This window comes from Cynara cardunculus, assembly GCF_001531365.2.
Source record: "Cynara cardunculus var. scolymus isolate 2C chromosome LG 11, CcrdV1, whole genome shotgun sequence".
NCBI lineage: Eukaryota > Viridiplantae > Streptophyta > Magnoliopsida > Asterales > Asteraceae > Cynara > Cynara cardunculus.
Genome location: NC_037538.1, coordinates 6,339,160 through 6,356,881, shown reverse-complemented (window position 1 = coordinate 6,356,881; position 17,722 = coordinate 6,339,160). Strand labels below are relative to the sequence as shown.

Below are 17,722 nucleotides of genomic sequence, written 5' to 3'. Positions count from 1 at the left end.
TAACCAACATCTCTCTCTCTCTCTCTATATATATATATATAAATTGAGAAAATTAATTGAATGTACAAAATGATTGATGGTGAAAAGAATAGACTAGAGAAAACAACATTTTCAAGGTTTGGAGAGTATTTTTGTTATATCAAAGTATCAACCCGACCAACTCGTATAGTTTGAGTTGGATTAAGTTGATATTTTTCAAACCGTAAACAATGAGTTAGGTCATTCAAATGTTTTTAGCCAGATGCATGTTATTTTCTAAAATGCGATACATGTTATTTTCGAAAAATATAATTAAAAACATTAATTATAAGGTTTCGATAAAATTTATTGTATAAACAAATTTTTTTAAAATTTTCTCTTAAAAATTTAATATAATTATTAATTAAATAATACAAGAGGGAGGAACTTGTTATGAAACGAGAAATGAATTTACTGGTTACTTCTTGGAATCGGGGGTGCAACTTTAATTAAAGGATGATGATCATCACCATCCTTAATTCTCTCTCATTCTCTCTCTACAAAATGAATAGATACAACTTCCTGTAAGTATATATACACATTCCACCATTACAATCCACAGCATCCACTTTCCCTTTCCTCATCTCTCCGATGATGCTGTAAAGCCAACATTTGTTTATTTGGGTTATAAATACCCACATAATTCTATCGATATTCTTAATTCTTTTGATAGAATAATTCGTGAAAAGTAATTTTCTTGGTTTTAATTGATCAAAAGAACGCCGGTAAAGACTGGAAATGGGGTTCTTGATCGTTCTGTTGGTGGCAGCCGCTGCTGCCGCAGTGGTGAAAGGCGGTGTCGGTGGGTTTCCGGCCAGGGTTCTTACTTTGGAAAGGGCTTTTCCGGCGAACAAGACGGTTGAACTTGAAGTCCTCAGAAAACGAGACCGTGTGAGACACGCCCGAATCTTGCAAAGCTTCTCCGGCGGCATTGTTGACTTCGAAGTCGTCGGCACCTCCGATCCTTACTACGGCGGGTAATTTCATCAAAACCCCATAAAAAACTGTCCTATTTTTTCACCTTTTTTGGTGTTTAATCTTTATTAAATAACTTCAATTTTATAATTTCTATACCCACCGATTTCGAGTTCTTAATTCACATTTATTTTAGGGAAAATTTGTGGGTCTAATTAAATATGCAGTATTGTCGGTGACAACATGTTCTTATGAATATGGTGGTCGTATTTGTCTGGAATTTCTTGTAAAGGGGTTACCTTAATTTAATTTTTCTGGTAGGACAATGGGTGTCTCTAGATTCTTGATCATACTTCTAAAGAAACTTAAAATATTAGATTTTGGCATTCATTACTACAGTTGATACATTTTGACCTTTTGATTTCAAACCTATTTAGGGCAACTTATCTTACTGAGTGAGCAAGAGAAGGTCCGAGAATCTTACCCGGCAAGGGGCGTAGCAACGACCTAGAATCTTAAGTAGGTGAGGGAAAAAACTCTTACCTAGAATCTTAAGTAAGTTTTAGAAAAAACTCTTACCCGATAAGCATTTACATGGTAAAAAAAAACTTACCAACAATCCATTTTGATCCATTTTGATGGCCGAAAATATTACCTGATAAGGAGGTGAGAGTGGTAGCCTTGCTAATAAGCACGTACCTGGTAAGTGTTTGGTAAACGGCCCTACATGTTTCAGTTTTTGTTGGTTGTTGTAAACTTTAATGGGGTCATTGACTTTTTCTAATAGAAACTACATAATTCAGAACAATTATGAAGTTTGAGAAGAGATTGTTTGACTTGAAAATTCAAAATCTGTATTTTCTTTTGGATCAAGAGTATGCCTTTACTACCATCCCAACATAAATGTGTACGACCAAATAACTGTGCATCCTGTATTGAAATAAAGTGTCATATTAACTTTTTAATATGACAAACAAATTTTCAAATAATGTCATAATAAAAGGCTAATAGGGCGTCCAAAAAAAGTGCCAAACTTATTGTAACACATTTATATAAGTCGCACAATTATCTGGTCCTATAAGTCATATCAAGCAATCTATAGACATAATATGATGTCCTATAAAACCGTCTTTTTGTAGTGCTACCTTTGCAAACTTCCCTTTCCTCGGTGCTTTTGCCTTTTGGGATGTGGCGTGGACTATATCCCCAAATGTTCGTGTTTTTTTTAAAGTATATAATATTTATATACAGGCAAACTGCAAATGAACTCACACACAATCTTCACCTTTGATGAGGTTTGAACCCCTCACAATCCAAGAAGCAGGGTTCTATCAGTAACCTAGATACCGCTAGGCCAAATGCCCTTTGGGCTTTGGTTGTTATTGTTATGAATTTGATGAATCACTTATGACGTAATTTATTTCTGTTACTTGTTTCCTTTTAGACTTGTACATATATAAATGCATAGTATCCTCAATTGTGGGCACTTATTATTATTCTTCGTATTTTGGTTGTGCTGTAGGTTGTACTTTACTAAAGTGAAATTGGGTTCGCCACCAAGAGAGTTCAATGTTCAGATTGATACCGGAAGTGACATCTTGTGGGTCACTTGCGATTCTTGCAGTGATTGTCCTCGATCTAGTGGATTTGGTGTATGTTCCTTTTTCTTGTTTGTTTGGCGATTCGAAACTGAGTAAATGCCATGTTGTAATAGCCTCCTAAAAAAGCCCGTTTCTTGTTCATAGGTAGCTCTCAATTTCTTTGATGCTGAAAGCTCTTCAACGGCTTCTCAAGTATCGTGTTCAGACTCCATATGCTCTTCGATGGTTCAAACTGCAGATGCATCATGTTCTGATCAAACCAATCAATGTGGTTATAAGTTTCAGTATGGAGATGGTAGTGGAACATCCGGTCATTATGTCACGGATTTGTTGTATTTCGACACAATCGTGGGCCCTTCCATGGTTGCCAACTCTTCAGCTTCCATTACCTTCGGGTGAGCTTCTTGTCCGTTCTTTCGAAGTTTTCTTGAAAATGGTTGTCCATCAAGTGTCTGGAAAATTGCTGACTGAATCAGACTGAGTCAGAAAGCAACCCCTTCTTTACTGTGTCAGAGTGTGTTGGTAAACATCACTTATGGAGTAAGCACCTCTTACCCAGTAAGAGGCGGTCAAATGTTAGTAAACAACCCCTTAGGTTTGTGTGGAGACTTTGATGATCTTCTTGGACTAATAAAAAATATACAAGAAGGTGTACCCACAAAAATGATTGCTAGAAGTTGAACATGCCCCAGAAAAGGAGTCAAATATCATGCTCGATGAAACCTTAATGATCTTGTTTAATTAAGCAATTCACATGTGAATGGTTGAACTTCCTGTAACTATCTACATATGGTTTGTGGTGTTGGCAATAGGTGTAGCACCTATCAATCGGGTAGCTTGACTAAACCAGATAAGGCGGTCGATGGGATTTTCGGTTTCGGGCAACGTGGTCTATCTATCGTGTCACAACTGGCATCACGTGGGATTACTCCGAAAGTATTCTCGCATTGCTTAAAAGGAGATGGAACTGGTGGTGGCAAGCTTGTCCTTGGTGAGATTTTGGCTCCGACTATGGTTTATAGTCCCCTTGTCCCATCGCAGTACGTATTATCTTGAGTATTAAAACTTTTCAACTTTTTCTAAGTCATGAGTTTTTGGTTTTTTTAATTGACATCATGTTTTTTTAAATAAGTGTCCACATTTCTATTTTAGTTTGTCACAAAATAAGTGTCACATTTCGAAAGTAAGTGCCCACTTTCCAATTCTACCCTTGGTTGATGAAGAAATTCATTCTTGCCTCTGTTATTAAGGGTACAATTGTCATTTAGTTTATTTAATAATGTAACAATCACATTTTTCTAGAACTAGTCTTTTTCGTTATGGACATTTATTTTGGGTGAGTACCAAAATGGAAACAGTGCAAGTGTGATGGTTTCTGATCTTGAATTTTCAGGCCTCATTACAATTTGGATCTACAGAGTATTGCGGTCAACGGGCAGATACTACCGATAGATGCAGCCGTTTTTGCAACATCAGATAACCAGGGTACCATTGTTGACACTGGAACAACTTTGACATACCTCGTTGCAGAAGCATTTGATCCTTTTGTCAATGCTGTAAGTTTTAGCTCGTCTTCCGCCATTTACAGATTCGGTTTGAAATAAAAAAGCATGAACTCGACATAATTTCTTTTGGGCCATACCACATTCGATCTTTTAGGCTTCAGTGATCATATGAGTTGGTTCATCAGACTTTTAGGGGGCGTTTGATTTGAAAAATGGAATTTGGTGGAATTGGAATCCATCAAAGGAATTTGACTTTAAGGGAATTGATATAGAATTTGATGGAATTTCACCCTGTGTTTTGTTGGTAGGAATCTCTCAAAAGAATTGGAATCTCCATCTTTGTTTAGTGGTGTGGGGGTGGCAGCTGTGACATCAACAGTAGTGGCATGCTGTTGGGAGTGGGTGGGTGGTGGCAAGGGGTGGGGTGGGGTGATAGCTGTCAGGATGACAGGAGTGGCATGGTGGTCGGTGGGGGTGGCGACGACAGTAGGGGCATGGTGGTCGGTGGGGTGGGCATGGCAGCTAGGGGTGTAAACGAGTCTAGCTTTTAACGAGCTATTCAAGCTTGAGTTCATTTACATCGAGCTTGAGCTTAATAATTCTCGAGCTCGAGTTGATCTCGTATAAAAATAAAGGTTGCTTAACTTAACAAGTCGAACTACATCACACCGATGTTTGCCTCGACTCGTTTGAAAGCTGGATTAAACTTTATGAGTCAAGCCGAGCTGTTCGAGCATACACTTTTTTTGAGTCAAAACATTTTCATACATTTACAAATTATATAATCAAAATATGAAAAATCATCGCACTTGAGCCAATAAACGAGTTAACCGATCTCGAGTTCGAGCTCATAAACGAGCATTGAGCTCTAACTCAAACATTGAAAAAAATATCCGAGCTCAAGCTTGAGCCTCACTTTGAAAAGGTTAATCGAGCTCAACCCGAGCTCGAGCCTGATATTATTTTTTCGAGCCGAGCTCCAATAAGCTGCTACTCGACTTGACTTGTTTACACCCCTAGTGATAGCTGTAACGACAACAATAGTAGCATGGTGGTCAGTGGTAGGGTGTGGTTGTGACGGCGATAATGGTGGTGGGTGAGTGGGGGTGGGCTGGTGCGCGTGAAATTGAAAGGAGTGTGGTAGGGGTGGGTCGGTGGCGATTGTGCTGACGAACAACAGTGGTGTTGGTGGGGTGGGTAGTGTTGGTTAAATTGGATGCAAAGGTTACTTTTGTCTTCTAAAACCAAATTACAAAATCCGTTACATCTGACATGGGATGGTATTCAGTTCATTTACTTTTACCAAAGAATGATGGAATCATTAATCTATGGAATTTAAAGGATTCCATCTATTTCAAGAAGTGAACCAAATAAAGGAATTGGATTTTGGTCAAAGGAATTTACCATTCCAATTCCCTTGAAATCCCATGGATTCTATGAACCAAACAACACCTTAGCATTTTGGTAATTTGTATTGAAGTGTGTTAAAAGTCTCATATCGGCTAGACTTGGACTATTTCCCCCCTGTATATGTAGGAACTTCCCTTGCTCTTTTGGAGAATACTGCCATATGGCAGACCGACAATTACTAGCGATTCCGGCTTCACCAGACGAGTTATAGTCTGCAATCCAAACCGAGGACGGGTTTTTGGAGTTAGTCCACCCTTGTGGGATCGTGACCCCTTGTCCTGGCCATTGTAGCACGTGTCTCCTAGGGGCATAAGGGGTATGATGACTTGACGTCATCCTCGCCTTCCTGTGGCTTATCACCGGCAATTTTGTAATATATATTCATATGGTATCAAAGCCAAGGTCTACAACTTTAGGGACTCGACATGGGGCAATTTGTACTCGTCTAACCCCCTCTCGACACTCTAGGACAATCTATGCCCGTTTAGCCTATGTTGGAGGTGCCGTGTTAAGAGTCCCAAATCGGCTAGACTTTGATTATTTCTCCACTATATGTACTCGGTAAGACTAACGTATCTACAACTACATCCCTGGGATGTCAAGAGGGGGTGTGAATTCGAGGCTGAATGGTTAAAGCGCGCAACCGGGTAAATTCGTAGGTTCGATTTGGAACCTCCCTTCTCTCCTAGGGGGTTCTTTTGGAGAATAATCTAATGAGGTTCTACATATTTCACATGGTATCCAGAGCCAAGGTCTACAACTCTAGGTACTTGATACAACGGGCAATTGGTACCCGTCTAGTCCCCTTCGACACTCTGGGACAATCGTTGTCCGTCTAGCCTTTGTTGGAGGGGGTGTGGTAGAGTTCCACATCGTAATTCAATCTAAGCTTCATTAGTTTGCAATTTGTGGGCTAGTTAACCAAAAATTACCCTGTAAATTTTTTATCACCAAGATGCTCATCTATACAAATTTTCTTTATAGAATCCGACTAATTGACTTTTCAATTATCGTATTTGGAGAAAATTCAAAAAACACTTACAGTTCGTAAGAATGGGCGATTTGGGACAAATTGTGTGAATGTAAATGCCAAAATACCAAGAACTCGGCAGCCATTGTCCAAAATCGCCCATTCCTGAGAAATTTATCATTCTCTTTCGCATTTTCACAAGAACAACGGTCCTTTTGCAATGAAAAACCATGTATGATGGCACGAAAAGTCAATAACTCCATAATATTATATCCCTCTGCTCTAGCATTCTCGGACCATGGGGCTAAGTGTTTGCTTCTTGTTTGCAGATAACTGCTGCTGTTTCGCAATTAACAACCCCTGTCTTATCGAAGGGCACTCAATGTTATTTGGTTACATCAAGGTGCCTCTCAAATGCCGGTTTTTATTCGTTTCATTTTATATCCATAGCCATTTGGACCTCTAAGTGATTGTTATTTGCCTCATAAAAGCATAACTGGGATTTTCCCGGAGGTTTCATTGAACTTTGCTGGCGGTGCGGCCATGATTCTTAAGCCGGAGAACTACCTTGTACATGGGGATCCCGTTGTGAGTTTTCTTAATATTGTCTGTTTATTACTCCCTATGTCCCAAAATAAATGTCCACAGTGAAAAATGCATACAGTCTTGGAAATGTGTAATTGGTACACTTTTTAGTTAAGTAAAAGACACTTTTACCTTTGATGATAGAGGGGATGATGAAATCCTCCATCTAATAAAGGACACTTATCTTGAGATGAATGGATCCAAGTGCAAATCATAAGGCGCCCAATTGGGCTTCGCTTAAATGGTTGGAACTTGGTCAGTGGTTCGGTAGCGAAAGTTTGACTTGCTCGTGTCTGGTTTATTGGGTCCTCAAAACGAATGGTGTACCGTAAGGCACGATGCTAATATCTATTGAACCAAATGCTTGCAGGATGGAGGTACCCCATGGTGCATTGGCTTTCAGAAAGTTCAAAATGGGGTTTCGATTCTTGGAGGTCAGTTAAAATAGCATGGATTTTAATTTTTGACAATGTTCGTATATGTAGAGTGATTTAGATCTTTTACGTTGTAACATACACCTTCATACATACATAGTAAAAGACTATTCTGCCCTTGAAAACCGACAACGCCCTCGGATTCTCACCGGTTCTCTCTTATTCCTCTTGAGGATCCTGTGTTTAAAAGATGCCAATATTTTGGACATTTTGACATAATGTTTATCTGTATATGCATCAATATACATGCTCCGTAGGTTCTCAATTTTTGTGTGGTTTTCACGTGAACCTGAGCCTATCTGCATATATATATATATATATTTCTAATAGCTATAGTACAAAACTTCTAAGAATATATATATATATATATATATATATATATATATATATATATATAGATTCTTAGAAGTTTTGTACTATAGCTATTAGCCGTTCGGGATGCTGGACTTATTGAATATATTTTTGTTCCAGATCTTGTTCTTAAAGATAAGATCTTCGTTTATGATTTGTCGAAGAAACGAATTGGATGGACTGATTATGATTGTAAGCATGATCCTCCCCCTTATATTCATTTTCTTATAGAATGACCTCTTACCGTCTTCTTCGATATCCGTTCTTCAGGTTCGACTGATGTAAATGTGTCGATAACTTCCAGTAAGGACGAATTCCGAAATGCAGAGTTGAGCGGAAGCAGTTCATTGATAACCACTAGTGTTCTTGGAGCTCTTCTGTTCCATCTAATAGCATTAACGCTTGGATCGTCACTATGGTAAAAACCAGATCAATGTCGTCTAGAGTTATTGACCCTTTTAACCATCGTATTTAGTTTTTTCGTTGCAAACTAACCATTGATGTTTATAATCGTTGCAAACTATAACCATTGATTTTGTATAAACGCAAAATACACCGTAGTTTGCAAGATCGAGCAATTATAGACAAATTGTGAAAATGTCGAAGCAAAAAAACATGCGGTTTTAGGTACTATTTGTGTTCAGAATTGTTCGTTCTTGCAATATATGACGGTCTTTTTTTTGCATTTTTACAAGTATAATTGTTTATTTACGATGAAAAGTCAAGTACAATGGTTCAAAAAGTCAATAACTCTGAAACACTCGTGTTTCTATGCATTGGTTGTTTCGGCTGGCACAAAGCGAAAGATGAAAAGTGGCCCTTGCGCTTGGCTGTAAGAGAGGCTTAGGCTTCTTAAGGCCGAGTGCGAGTAAGGAGGTCCAAGTTGTTTTGCGGCAAGTAACTGGTGGGAGATTGTTGATGTGTAGAATTGGGTTTTTGATTTTGAGGTTGATTAGTGTCGATGGTAACGTCGTTGGGTATTCGTTTACGTGGTTTTAGTATTGGCTTGAAATGTAATTTATTCGCAAAGACAGATGAACGTTTTGTTTCCACCAAACTGTTGATTACTAATAACTTTGTTGATTGTAACAACCTATAGAAAGTGAGATTTGTAAGTTGTTTGTAAACCTTAAGTTGTAGGCTACTAATAACTTTCAGTTTTAAGTTGGGTCAATCCGTTATTTTGGCTTAAACTTTAGGGCGTATGAACTCAAAACCTTAGACAACTCTAATTCGCTTTCTTTAAACCTCATATTGGTTTGAACTTGAGCTCCAAAGATCAAAAGTGTTTGGAGGTTCCAGGTTCGAATCCAAGGAGGAATAAAAGTCTTTTTGTGATCATGGAGGTTCAAATGCGGTGACTCAAGCTACCCGTGAAACAAAATGGTTGTCTTAGATTAGTCGTTTGCATAGTGAATTGGATATTTAGGTTAATAAAAAAAATCGTTTTCTTTACATGTAGAACATATAAAATAAAAAAACAACAATAAAGAAATGGATATTGATGAAAATATACTCATGAGCTTAGCACGTGGGTAACGTAAAAGGTTAATAACGTTAGTGATAGGGACCATATTTGTAGCAAATTCAAAATAGAAAAGAATTTTTTGTAATAAATGAATTGTAGGGATTGTATTCACAAGATTTGTAAACCATGAGAACGATTTATGTGATCTACTCTTTTCCTTTCTTTTTTTCTTTTTAAGTAATATCTATATGCAACAAAATTCATATACATATCACATTCATCATAATTTGTGAGGTTTGAGTTGTTGACATCTACAGAAGTTTAGATCTACTAATAACCTAAATACCGTTAGATCATTGCCTTTTCATCGGTTATTTATTTTTCTTCCCCTTAAATTTTTAACATTTAAGATGGAAGACGGAGGTTAAAGAAAAACCTAAAAAATGAAAAATAAGGAACATCCTGATAATCGTGCATCTACATTGTATGCACATGTGTATATAAATAATTGAAGTTGAATTTTTGTTTCTATGCACATGTACATAGCGTCCAGATGAATGGTTACCAGATAAATTGCTTACAAATAAGTGTATACACTTATACATAACGTCCAAATAAACAGTTATCAGAGTATTCCATGGTTTTTCATTGTTTTACGGTTTTCCCTTAACCTAAGATTTAAAAGTAAACCTGTGCAATTAATAATGTGACATGCCATCGAGTGAGATATGGCGAGTATTTGGTAAGTAAATATTTCAATCCGTCTTTAATGATGTTGTATGATTTTAATTGATCAAATTCATAAATTTAAAATGGATATAAAATTCTGATGATTTGATTAAGAGGTAAACAAATATGAAATAAATTCATAAATTCAGAATGATTAAGTGGTCAAAATGATTAAGAGATTCTCATGATCTAGTGCAATATGAAATATAATTGTTTACAATAAAATTATGACGCTAAATGGTTAAGGATAACCCATAATACAAAATCATTCATATGGTTTTAGAACCATTAAAAGACAAACTTTTTTTATCACACAATATTCACCTCTTAACAATTCAGAAGGTAGCTCTTAATGAAACTATTAAGAGGTAAACAAATAACCCAAGATTTTTCTTAGAACTTCTATCTTTTATCTATTAGTTTCTTAAACAATAAAACAATTAGGGGCTATTTGACAATTGTCGAATTAGTGCAGAATGATTAAGTAGTCAGAATGATTAATAAACTCTCATGATATAGTGCAAAATAAAATGTAATTGTTTGGTAATTGTGTACAATGAAATTAGGGCTCTTAAAAGTTAAGAGAGATCCATGATACAAAATCATTCAGAGAGTTTTAGAACTATTAAGAGGCAAAAAAATTTTACCAAACAAGATTCACCTCTTAACGATTCAGATTTTGCTTGTCAATTGAACTATTGACAGGTAAACAAACAATCCTTAAAATATTGTTTGATTATTATAAGTTTAAATAAGATAAGCATGTGGAAACTACGATTAATATTTGATTTTAATTATATTTATTTCAGATAATCATTTCTTTATATTACTATCAAAATTCAAAAAGGCTGTAGAAGTATCACCGTTACATGCATTTAAAAGATCGTTTGATGAGACGATAGATGGAACCCAAATCACCGTTTCCACTTTCCATGCAAAAATCGCCTTTGCAATTTCTTATTAATTCATAATCTTACCTTAAAAAACGCATGATTTCTAAGCATATTTGGTCTCTGTGTTTAATTCCCAAAATCAATTCCATCAGCAATACGCAGATTCATTGTTTCTCATCCATCTCTACGACTCTCTATTTCTGACCGGAAAATTGCAATCGATAGTGTAACAATGGCATCATCGTCACCGTCGTTGATTGTCCCTGCGTCGCTGTATGTAGGGGATTTGCATCCGGAAATCAACGATATACAATTGACCAATGCATTCTCAGACTACAAGAGCCTCTCCTCCGTTCGGGTTTGTCGTGACTCTTCCACCGGCCGATCTCTCTGTTATGGCTATGTCAACTTCCTCTCTCCACAAGAAGGTATGCCTCCGTTCATATCAAAATCTAAACCAATTTGATTGATTTAATTTTATATAATTAGGTTCTTCGGCTATGCAGATTCCACATCTGAGTATAATTCTGATATTCATTTTGGTTATTGTTGATGTATATTTGATTTTGGGAAATTATAATTTACCTGCTGTCTGATTTCACTTCTGACTTCCGAGTAAGATATTCAAATGTATAACGCCTAATTTTATGCTTCTCATTCGGATCGGTTTTGGGTGTTTTTCAACTTTTGTTTGATATTTTATGAAGAAAAAGGTAAACAAGAAGCCAGTTCAGGTTTTCATGTGGCATACAAGCATTAGAATTGACAAATGCATTTGGATCTCTTTGGAAACTAATAAAACAGCATTTTTCAACCATAATTTGTTAACATTATAACTTATAAGATGTTGTTTTGTTTTTAAGAGGTGTTAAAGTCTGAAGTCTGGTGGTGCTGAAGTAGACCCATAAATGTTTGAATCTGATTTTACATTTCAGAATATCATAATGTTGAATTTATATTCTTTATACAATTTCATCCGGTCATGGATTACCTTGTACTTGTAATTTTTGTGCAGTTAAATATTTTTACTGTAGGATTGAGTGTCCTCATAGTTGTTATGCTGGTCTTTATTTTGTTGATTAAATCGTTATCCTTTCGAATTAGTTTATCTACAATTGTTCTTGGTAGCTATTTCTTAATGCTTTCAACTAACTCAGTGCCAAATATGAGCAGCTACACGAGCGATAGAGGCTAAAAACAACACCATGCTGTACGGGAAAATGATAAGGGTGACAAGGGCAAATCGGGACCCTGATGTAAGAAATGGAATTGGGAATGTGTTTGTCAAGGTCAGATTGCATTTATCATTAAATGTGTTTGCATTAATGGGGTTGGCTCCTTTTGGTCAATTCTCTAAACTCATGTTGTTAGCTCATTTTGGCTGATCTGAATTGTGTTGGCATTAATAAGCTAATAGTGTTTGAATCGAGCTGTCTTTGGTGTTTGGTTGCAGAATTTAAATGAGTCAATTGATAATGTTCAACTTCAAGAATTGTTTCAAAGCTTTGGGAATATTTTGTCTTGCAAAGTTTCCACATTTGAGGATGGCAAGAGCAAAGGGTATGGTTATGTTCAGTTTGAATCAGAGGAATCTTCAAATGCTGCTATTGAGAATCTTAATGGCACTAGTTTTGGAGGCAAGCAAATGTATGGCACATTTTCACTTATATTTGGATTCTGTAAATGACTGCTCCATGTTTATACCCTGGATTTACGACTAAGTGAGACCAGACTGTTTTTGTGTGAGACCCGAGACCACATAAATAACACTAAATTGTCATAACGGAACACTGGCAATGTTTTGTTGTGAAGGGTTGGTGTTTTTAACCACAAGGGTTGTGGCATAGTGGTTGAGGCCATGGGTGATGTGGTGGAAGATCCCATCTGCCCAGGGTCAATTCCATATATACACAACAATTGTGACAACTTAGTTTATCAAGGTTCATTCTTGCAGTCAAATTTGCCAGGATTAGTCCACACCCTTCCAAAAAAAGGTTGGGTGTTTTTATACCTTCACAATGTTTTATTGTGAAGTTTCAGTCTTTTTTCCTGGTCATATGGGTCTCACGAAAACAGACTGGTCTTATTGGTCTCTATGATTTTGTTTCTGATATATCAGTCTGTATTTTGTATTCTCCTATTATCTTTTCACATTAAATTGTTATAGATATGTAGGGAAGTTCATGAAGAAGAGTGATCGACTATTACCCAGTCCTGATGCCAAGTACACAAATCTTTACATCAAGAATCTAGACTTAGATATAACAGAAGACGTTCTTAAGCAAAAGTTCTCTGTGTTTGGAAACATTGTTAGCTTGGTTATAGTGCAAGACGATAACGGGGTTTCAAAAGGCTTTGGGTTTGTGAATTTTGAGAACCCAGATGATGCTAAGAAGGCAACAGAAGCTATGAACGGATTAAACCTTGGTGTGTCATGTTTGTTATGAGCCTAATATACTTTAGACATATATGCGAGCATTTTGTCTGAGTTACGCTTTTTGGCAATTCTTTATGTAGGTGCAAAGGTTCTATATGTTGGTAGAGCACAAAAAAAATCAGAGCGAGAACAAATTTTGCGTCGTCAGTTTGAGGAGTGGAGGAAAGAACAAATATCAAAATACCAGGTTCGTTTTCAATGGTTTTATTTTTAACAACGCCGCCAGTGATCATTGTTGGAGTCTAACATTGGCTATACGTAAATCATTTCTCCAGTATATATGTTAGAATCTCTCTTCTATAGTGGTATGGGGGTTTCACATATTTCTCACATTAACAACTCCGCCAGTGATCATTGGTAACTCCTCCATCAGAACTACATGCATCTTTATTTCAGGGTTCAAATGTTTATGTTAAGAATATCAACGACAACGTCACTGAGAATGAACTGCGAGAATGCTTCAGTCAGTGTGGCACTATCACCTCTGCAAAATTGATGATTAATGACAAAGGGATGAGTAAAGGGTTTGGATTTGTCTGCTTCTCTACACCAGAGGAAGCAAACAAGGCTGTGAACACTTTTCATGGTAAGTTAGCAAATTGCACAAGTTTCTAGATGTATTGACGCCACAAAAGAAGTTCAACAGGATTGCCTATATATTCGACATAGATTATATGAATTTTTGAGACATTTGTGCTCCTAATATTCTCCCTAAGCAATGACTAATACGTCATGATTTTGGCATTTGATGAAGTAACCATCATAATATTATCTTTGATTGTTATCATATCTGTAAATTCGATTGTTAATTTTTGTACTTTCTTCTCTGGTGTCTACTTTACAGGATACATGTTTCACGGAAAGCCTTTATATGTTGCCATTGCTCAAAGAAAAGAAGAGAGACAGGCACAATTACAGATCCAGTATGCACAACGTTTGGCCGGAATTGCAGGACCATCTACTATCATCCCTGGTGGATATCCTCCTCTTTACTATACAACTCGTCCCGGTATTATTTCACAAGTACCTCCACGACCGGGATTGATGTATCAACCTATGGGCATAAGGCCGGGATGGATGCCTAATACCTATGCTCCTCCAACAAGACCCGCTGAAACATCTTCTCTTTCTTCTGTAAGTTTTGTAATTTCTATACCTAAAACAGGAAGAAAAAAAACGCCATACTGCATCATAGTCTTACTTCGGTTAGATACTTTTGCAGGTGAAGGTTCAAATGAAAATCATAAATATTTTTAGAACCGTGAGAACCATTATATGCATTAATGCATATACATTATCAAATTTATTCATTGATGCATATACATTATTAGAATATGTGTTATCTACATGCAAGTATACATGTACTGTGGGAGGTTCAGGGGAAAACCCCCAAAAAATGAAAATTTGAGGAACACCGTAGTAACTTTCGTCTGGACGGTATGCACATATGCATGCATACAAGTAATTGAATTTGTTTCTTGGTTTTTTTACATGTGTGCATACGAGACAAATTGCTTACAAATTACTTGTATGCACATGTACATATCGTTCAGATTAACGCTTACGAGGGTTTTCCTCAATTTTTCATTTTTTGCGGTTTTTCCTTAAACCTGACCCGACATGTGCTTATGTCTATACTCACTGAAATTCATATAGTGTGTATGCATCAATATATATATATATATCAATTCTTACGGTTCTCAAAATGTTTAGTAGCATGAATGGCAGAAAAATATTCTTGCTGATCTTCCGAGTGTATATTTTCAGATTTTTGATGGTCCAAGACTGCAAAGACAAAATAGGGGAAGGATGAATGGACATATGCATTCACAGGATGGTCCTCAGACTGTTCCATATGTTTCCCACCTGCAACAGCCTGTTCAGACATCAACTGATTCTAGCAACCAACAGGTATGCTTTATTTCTAGTACTTTTTTCTTCGCACCCTCGATCAAGTTGGTTCATTTGCACTTAAAGGTCCGCTTATTATTTTATCAGAAATGCTTATCATGAATATGTTAAATCTAAAACAATTTAGTCTCTTGAACTAGTGGTAACACAGGATGTGTGCTTTTAATTTGTATTTACTCTCATCTGAAAAGGGTTGGGTTCCAGTGAGAATGAAAGTTATTGTGAGAAGGGTAAGAAGGGATCTCCTCCCTTGAATTAATCCTAATTGAAAATTAACACTAATGAGATGAAACTGACCAATTCCAGTGAAGAGCGCAATTCATGGGGTGGGGTCAGATTAAAAGTGATCAAGGGTCCAGATCCCTTCTTACGCTTCTCACCTTAACTCCTATTCTCACACGATCCTTCGTGACTTCGTCCATCTGAAAATATCTCAAAACTGACTCCACTTCTTTTAGACTGTTGATATTGCTGCATAATTGCCTTCCATCCTGTTCTAAACCTTGACTTCTGTATCATTGTGTGGACTTGTGGGTTTGAACATAAGGTTTTCCTATAAGGATTCTTATATTACTTAGGTCCTGCCAAATTTCTCTCATCTTCGTGCAATCTTTCATTGCAACAAAATCGTCTTTATAAGACATCAAATATTTAAATCGGCTTTATAAGACCCTAAATGTTCTAATAGATTGTTTTATATGACTTAACTTATATGATAAAACAATTGTGTGTCTTATTTAAAAGTGTTGCAATAAGTTGATAGGACCTTTTTTCGTGTCCTAAGACACTTCATGTCTTTTTTTATAGAACATTTGTTCTTATAGTAAGACACTTTTTCAAATAATGTCATATTTAATGACTATTAAGACGTTTTTACCTATGTTCAGAAATGTCTTACAAACTTGTTGGGCATCTTATCATTGTACCACTTTTACATAGGATGAAAAATTGTGTGGTTTTATAAACGATCACGTTCCTGATATTTTAAGGGCCTTGAGCATAGGTAAAAGAAAGGGTCCCCTATAAATACAAAAAACGGTTTTATTATCATAAACAAAATTAAATACGCCAAAGTGCTAATAAATCATATTAAAAAATGTCTTTGAGTATATCTATACTAAAATAATTAATAATAGTTTCTAAATCAATATTATCTACATATCTTTTTCGGTACATAACATGTTCTACTATCAGATAGATCACGTGTTACATGTAGCTTCCATATTTAGGCTAACGTCATTTAGGTTACAATGTTGATTGTTAGGAATAACATTTTGTGTGAAACAATATAAAGGGATCTCGTGGTGTGTAGTGGAGACGAATAAAAAATGGACTAGGGGACTACAAGATAAGCACCAGCCTAGCTAGGGCCCAAAAAAAGATAGCAATAGCAAGCTCACGAGCTTAAAGATTAAAGTTTAAAGTCGTTGCCTGATGAACTATTGAAGCACGAAAGTAGTCAAATATATATGGATAACAATAGCCAATAATCTCGGACTTTGGTACCAGATAAAAAACTTGGAAAAATTATAACCAATAGAAGCAAAAAATAATCATTTAACTTGTACAAATTTTTTCTCCAATGTAGTTAATTAATATATTTCGGTCCTTTGTTACTAAATATTTCTTTTTGGGCTATTGGTAAGAAATTTAGGCTCTTTTTTCTACAGAATTGTTTTCGACTTCGCTATATATAGAGTAAAAGTTGGGCCCTATTTCTTTTGAGCACTAGGCAAAGCCTGTCCCGCCCTCCCTATAAACCTAAGTCCTATGAAGCAGTTTATCGGCATTGTCTATAAACTTAAGCGCTATAAAGTAGTCTATTAGAATATTTAGACATATTTGATGTTCTATAAAGCCGATTTTACATTAGATTGCAGCATATAAAGTCACATCTTGTTTTGTTCTAGTACTTAAGTTATGCATATTACACAGCGGGTAGGACAGGTTCGGTATGCGCCAAATGGGTATGTCCAGGGAAGTAACAAAGGATCAAGTTCTGCTGGACCTGAGATGTTGAGTACTATGCTTGCTGCTGCTTCACCCGAGATCCAGAAGCAAATTCTAGGAGAACGTCTCTACCCGCTTGTCAACCAATTCAAGGTGACTTTCTTATTATTGATCATAGTTGTTTCATCTAACTGTTTCTAAAACCTGAATATAAAAAAGAAAATTGGACTTCATTTTATTTGAAGTATATAATATTTACATACGGATTATATACCGAAAATATTGACACGCACTCCTCATTTTTTACCCGTTTGGGGTTGGGCTCTACTAGTATCCAGATAACTTTGGATCCAATGACCCTTTGGTAATTCTTGCTTAGACCAAGATGTTTGCTTTCATAGTTATGTCTAAATAGTGAACTGGACCTTTACTCGATTTCAACTAGCTTGGACCAGACCAAAATGCTAGAGCTGTACAATATAAATTAACTTAGGGGCTGTTTGTTTGGCTCTTAATGGTTACATTAAGAGCCAACCTCTTAATCG

General features: G+C 36.4%; 2 protein-coding genes across 2 annotated transcripts in view; both read left to right on the top strand.

Moving 5' to 3' along the window:
- The first annotated feature begins 730 nt into the window (after positions 1-730).
- Positions 731-8,953, top strand: LOC112522120 (aspartic proteinase-like protein 2). Its single transcript, XM_025131199.1, has 10 exons — positions 731-995; positions 2,456-2,589; positions 2,683-2,929; positions 3,347-3,574; positions 3,928-4,090; positions 6,749-6,822; positions 6,911-7,007; positions 7,375-7,438; positions 7,910-7,981; positions 8,060-8,953. Exons 1-10 carry the CDS (start codon positions 757-759, stop codon positions 8,209-8,211), a joined length of 1,470 nt encoding a protein of 489 aa, XP_024986967.1. The 5' UTR covers positions 731-756; the 3' UTR covers positions 8,212-8,953.
- Positions 8,954-11,050: 2,097 nt separating this feature from the next.
- LOC112522056 (polyadenylate-binding protein 7-like) overlaps positions 11,051-17,722 on the top strand; it is an 8,149-nt gene continuing 1,477 nt past the window's right edge. The window contains exons 1-9 of the mRNA XM_025131122.1: positions 11,051-11,307; positions 12,053-12,168; positions 12,333-12,526; positions 13,047-13,306; positions 13,397-13,503; positions 13,713-13,902; positions 14,161-14,450; positions 15,084-15,227; positions 17,163-17,330. Of these exons, the coding sequence (XP_024986890.1) occupies positions 11,112-11,307; positions 12,053-12,168; positions 12,333-12,526; positions 13,047-13,306; positions 13,397-13,503; positions 13,713-13,902; positions 14,161-14,450; positions 15,084-15,227; positions 17,163-17,330 (1,665 nt within the window). The 5' untranslated portion in view covers positions 11,051-11,111. The remainder of the gene's footprint in view (positions 11,308-12,052; positions 12,169-12,332; positions 12,527-13,046; positions 13,307-13,396; positions 13,504-13,712; positions 13,903-14,160; positions 14,451-15,083; positions 15,228-17,162; positions 17,331-17,722) is intronic.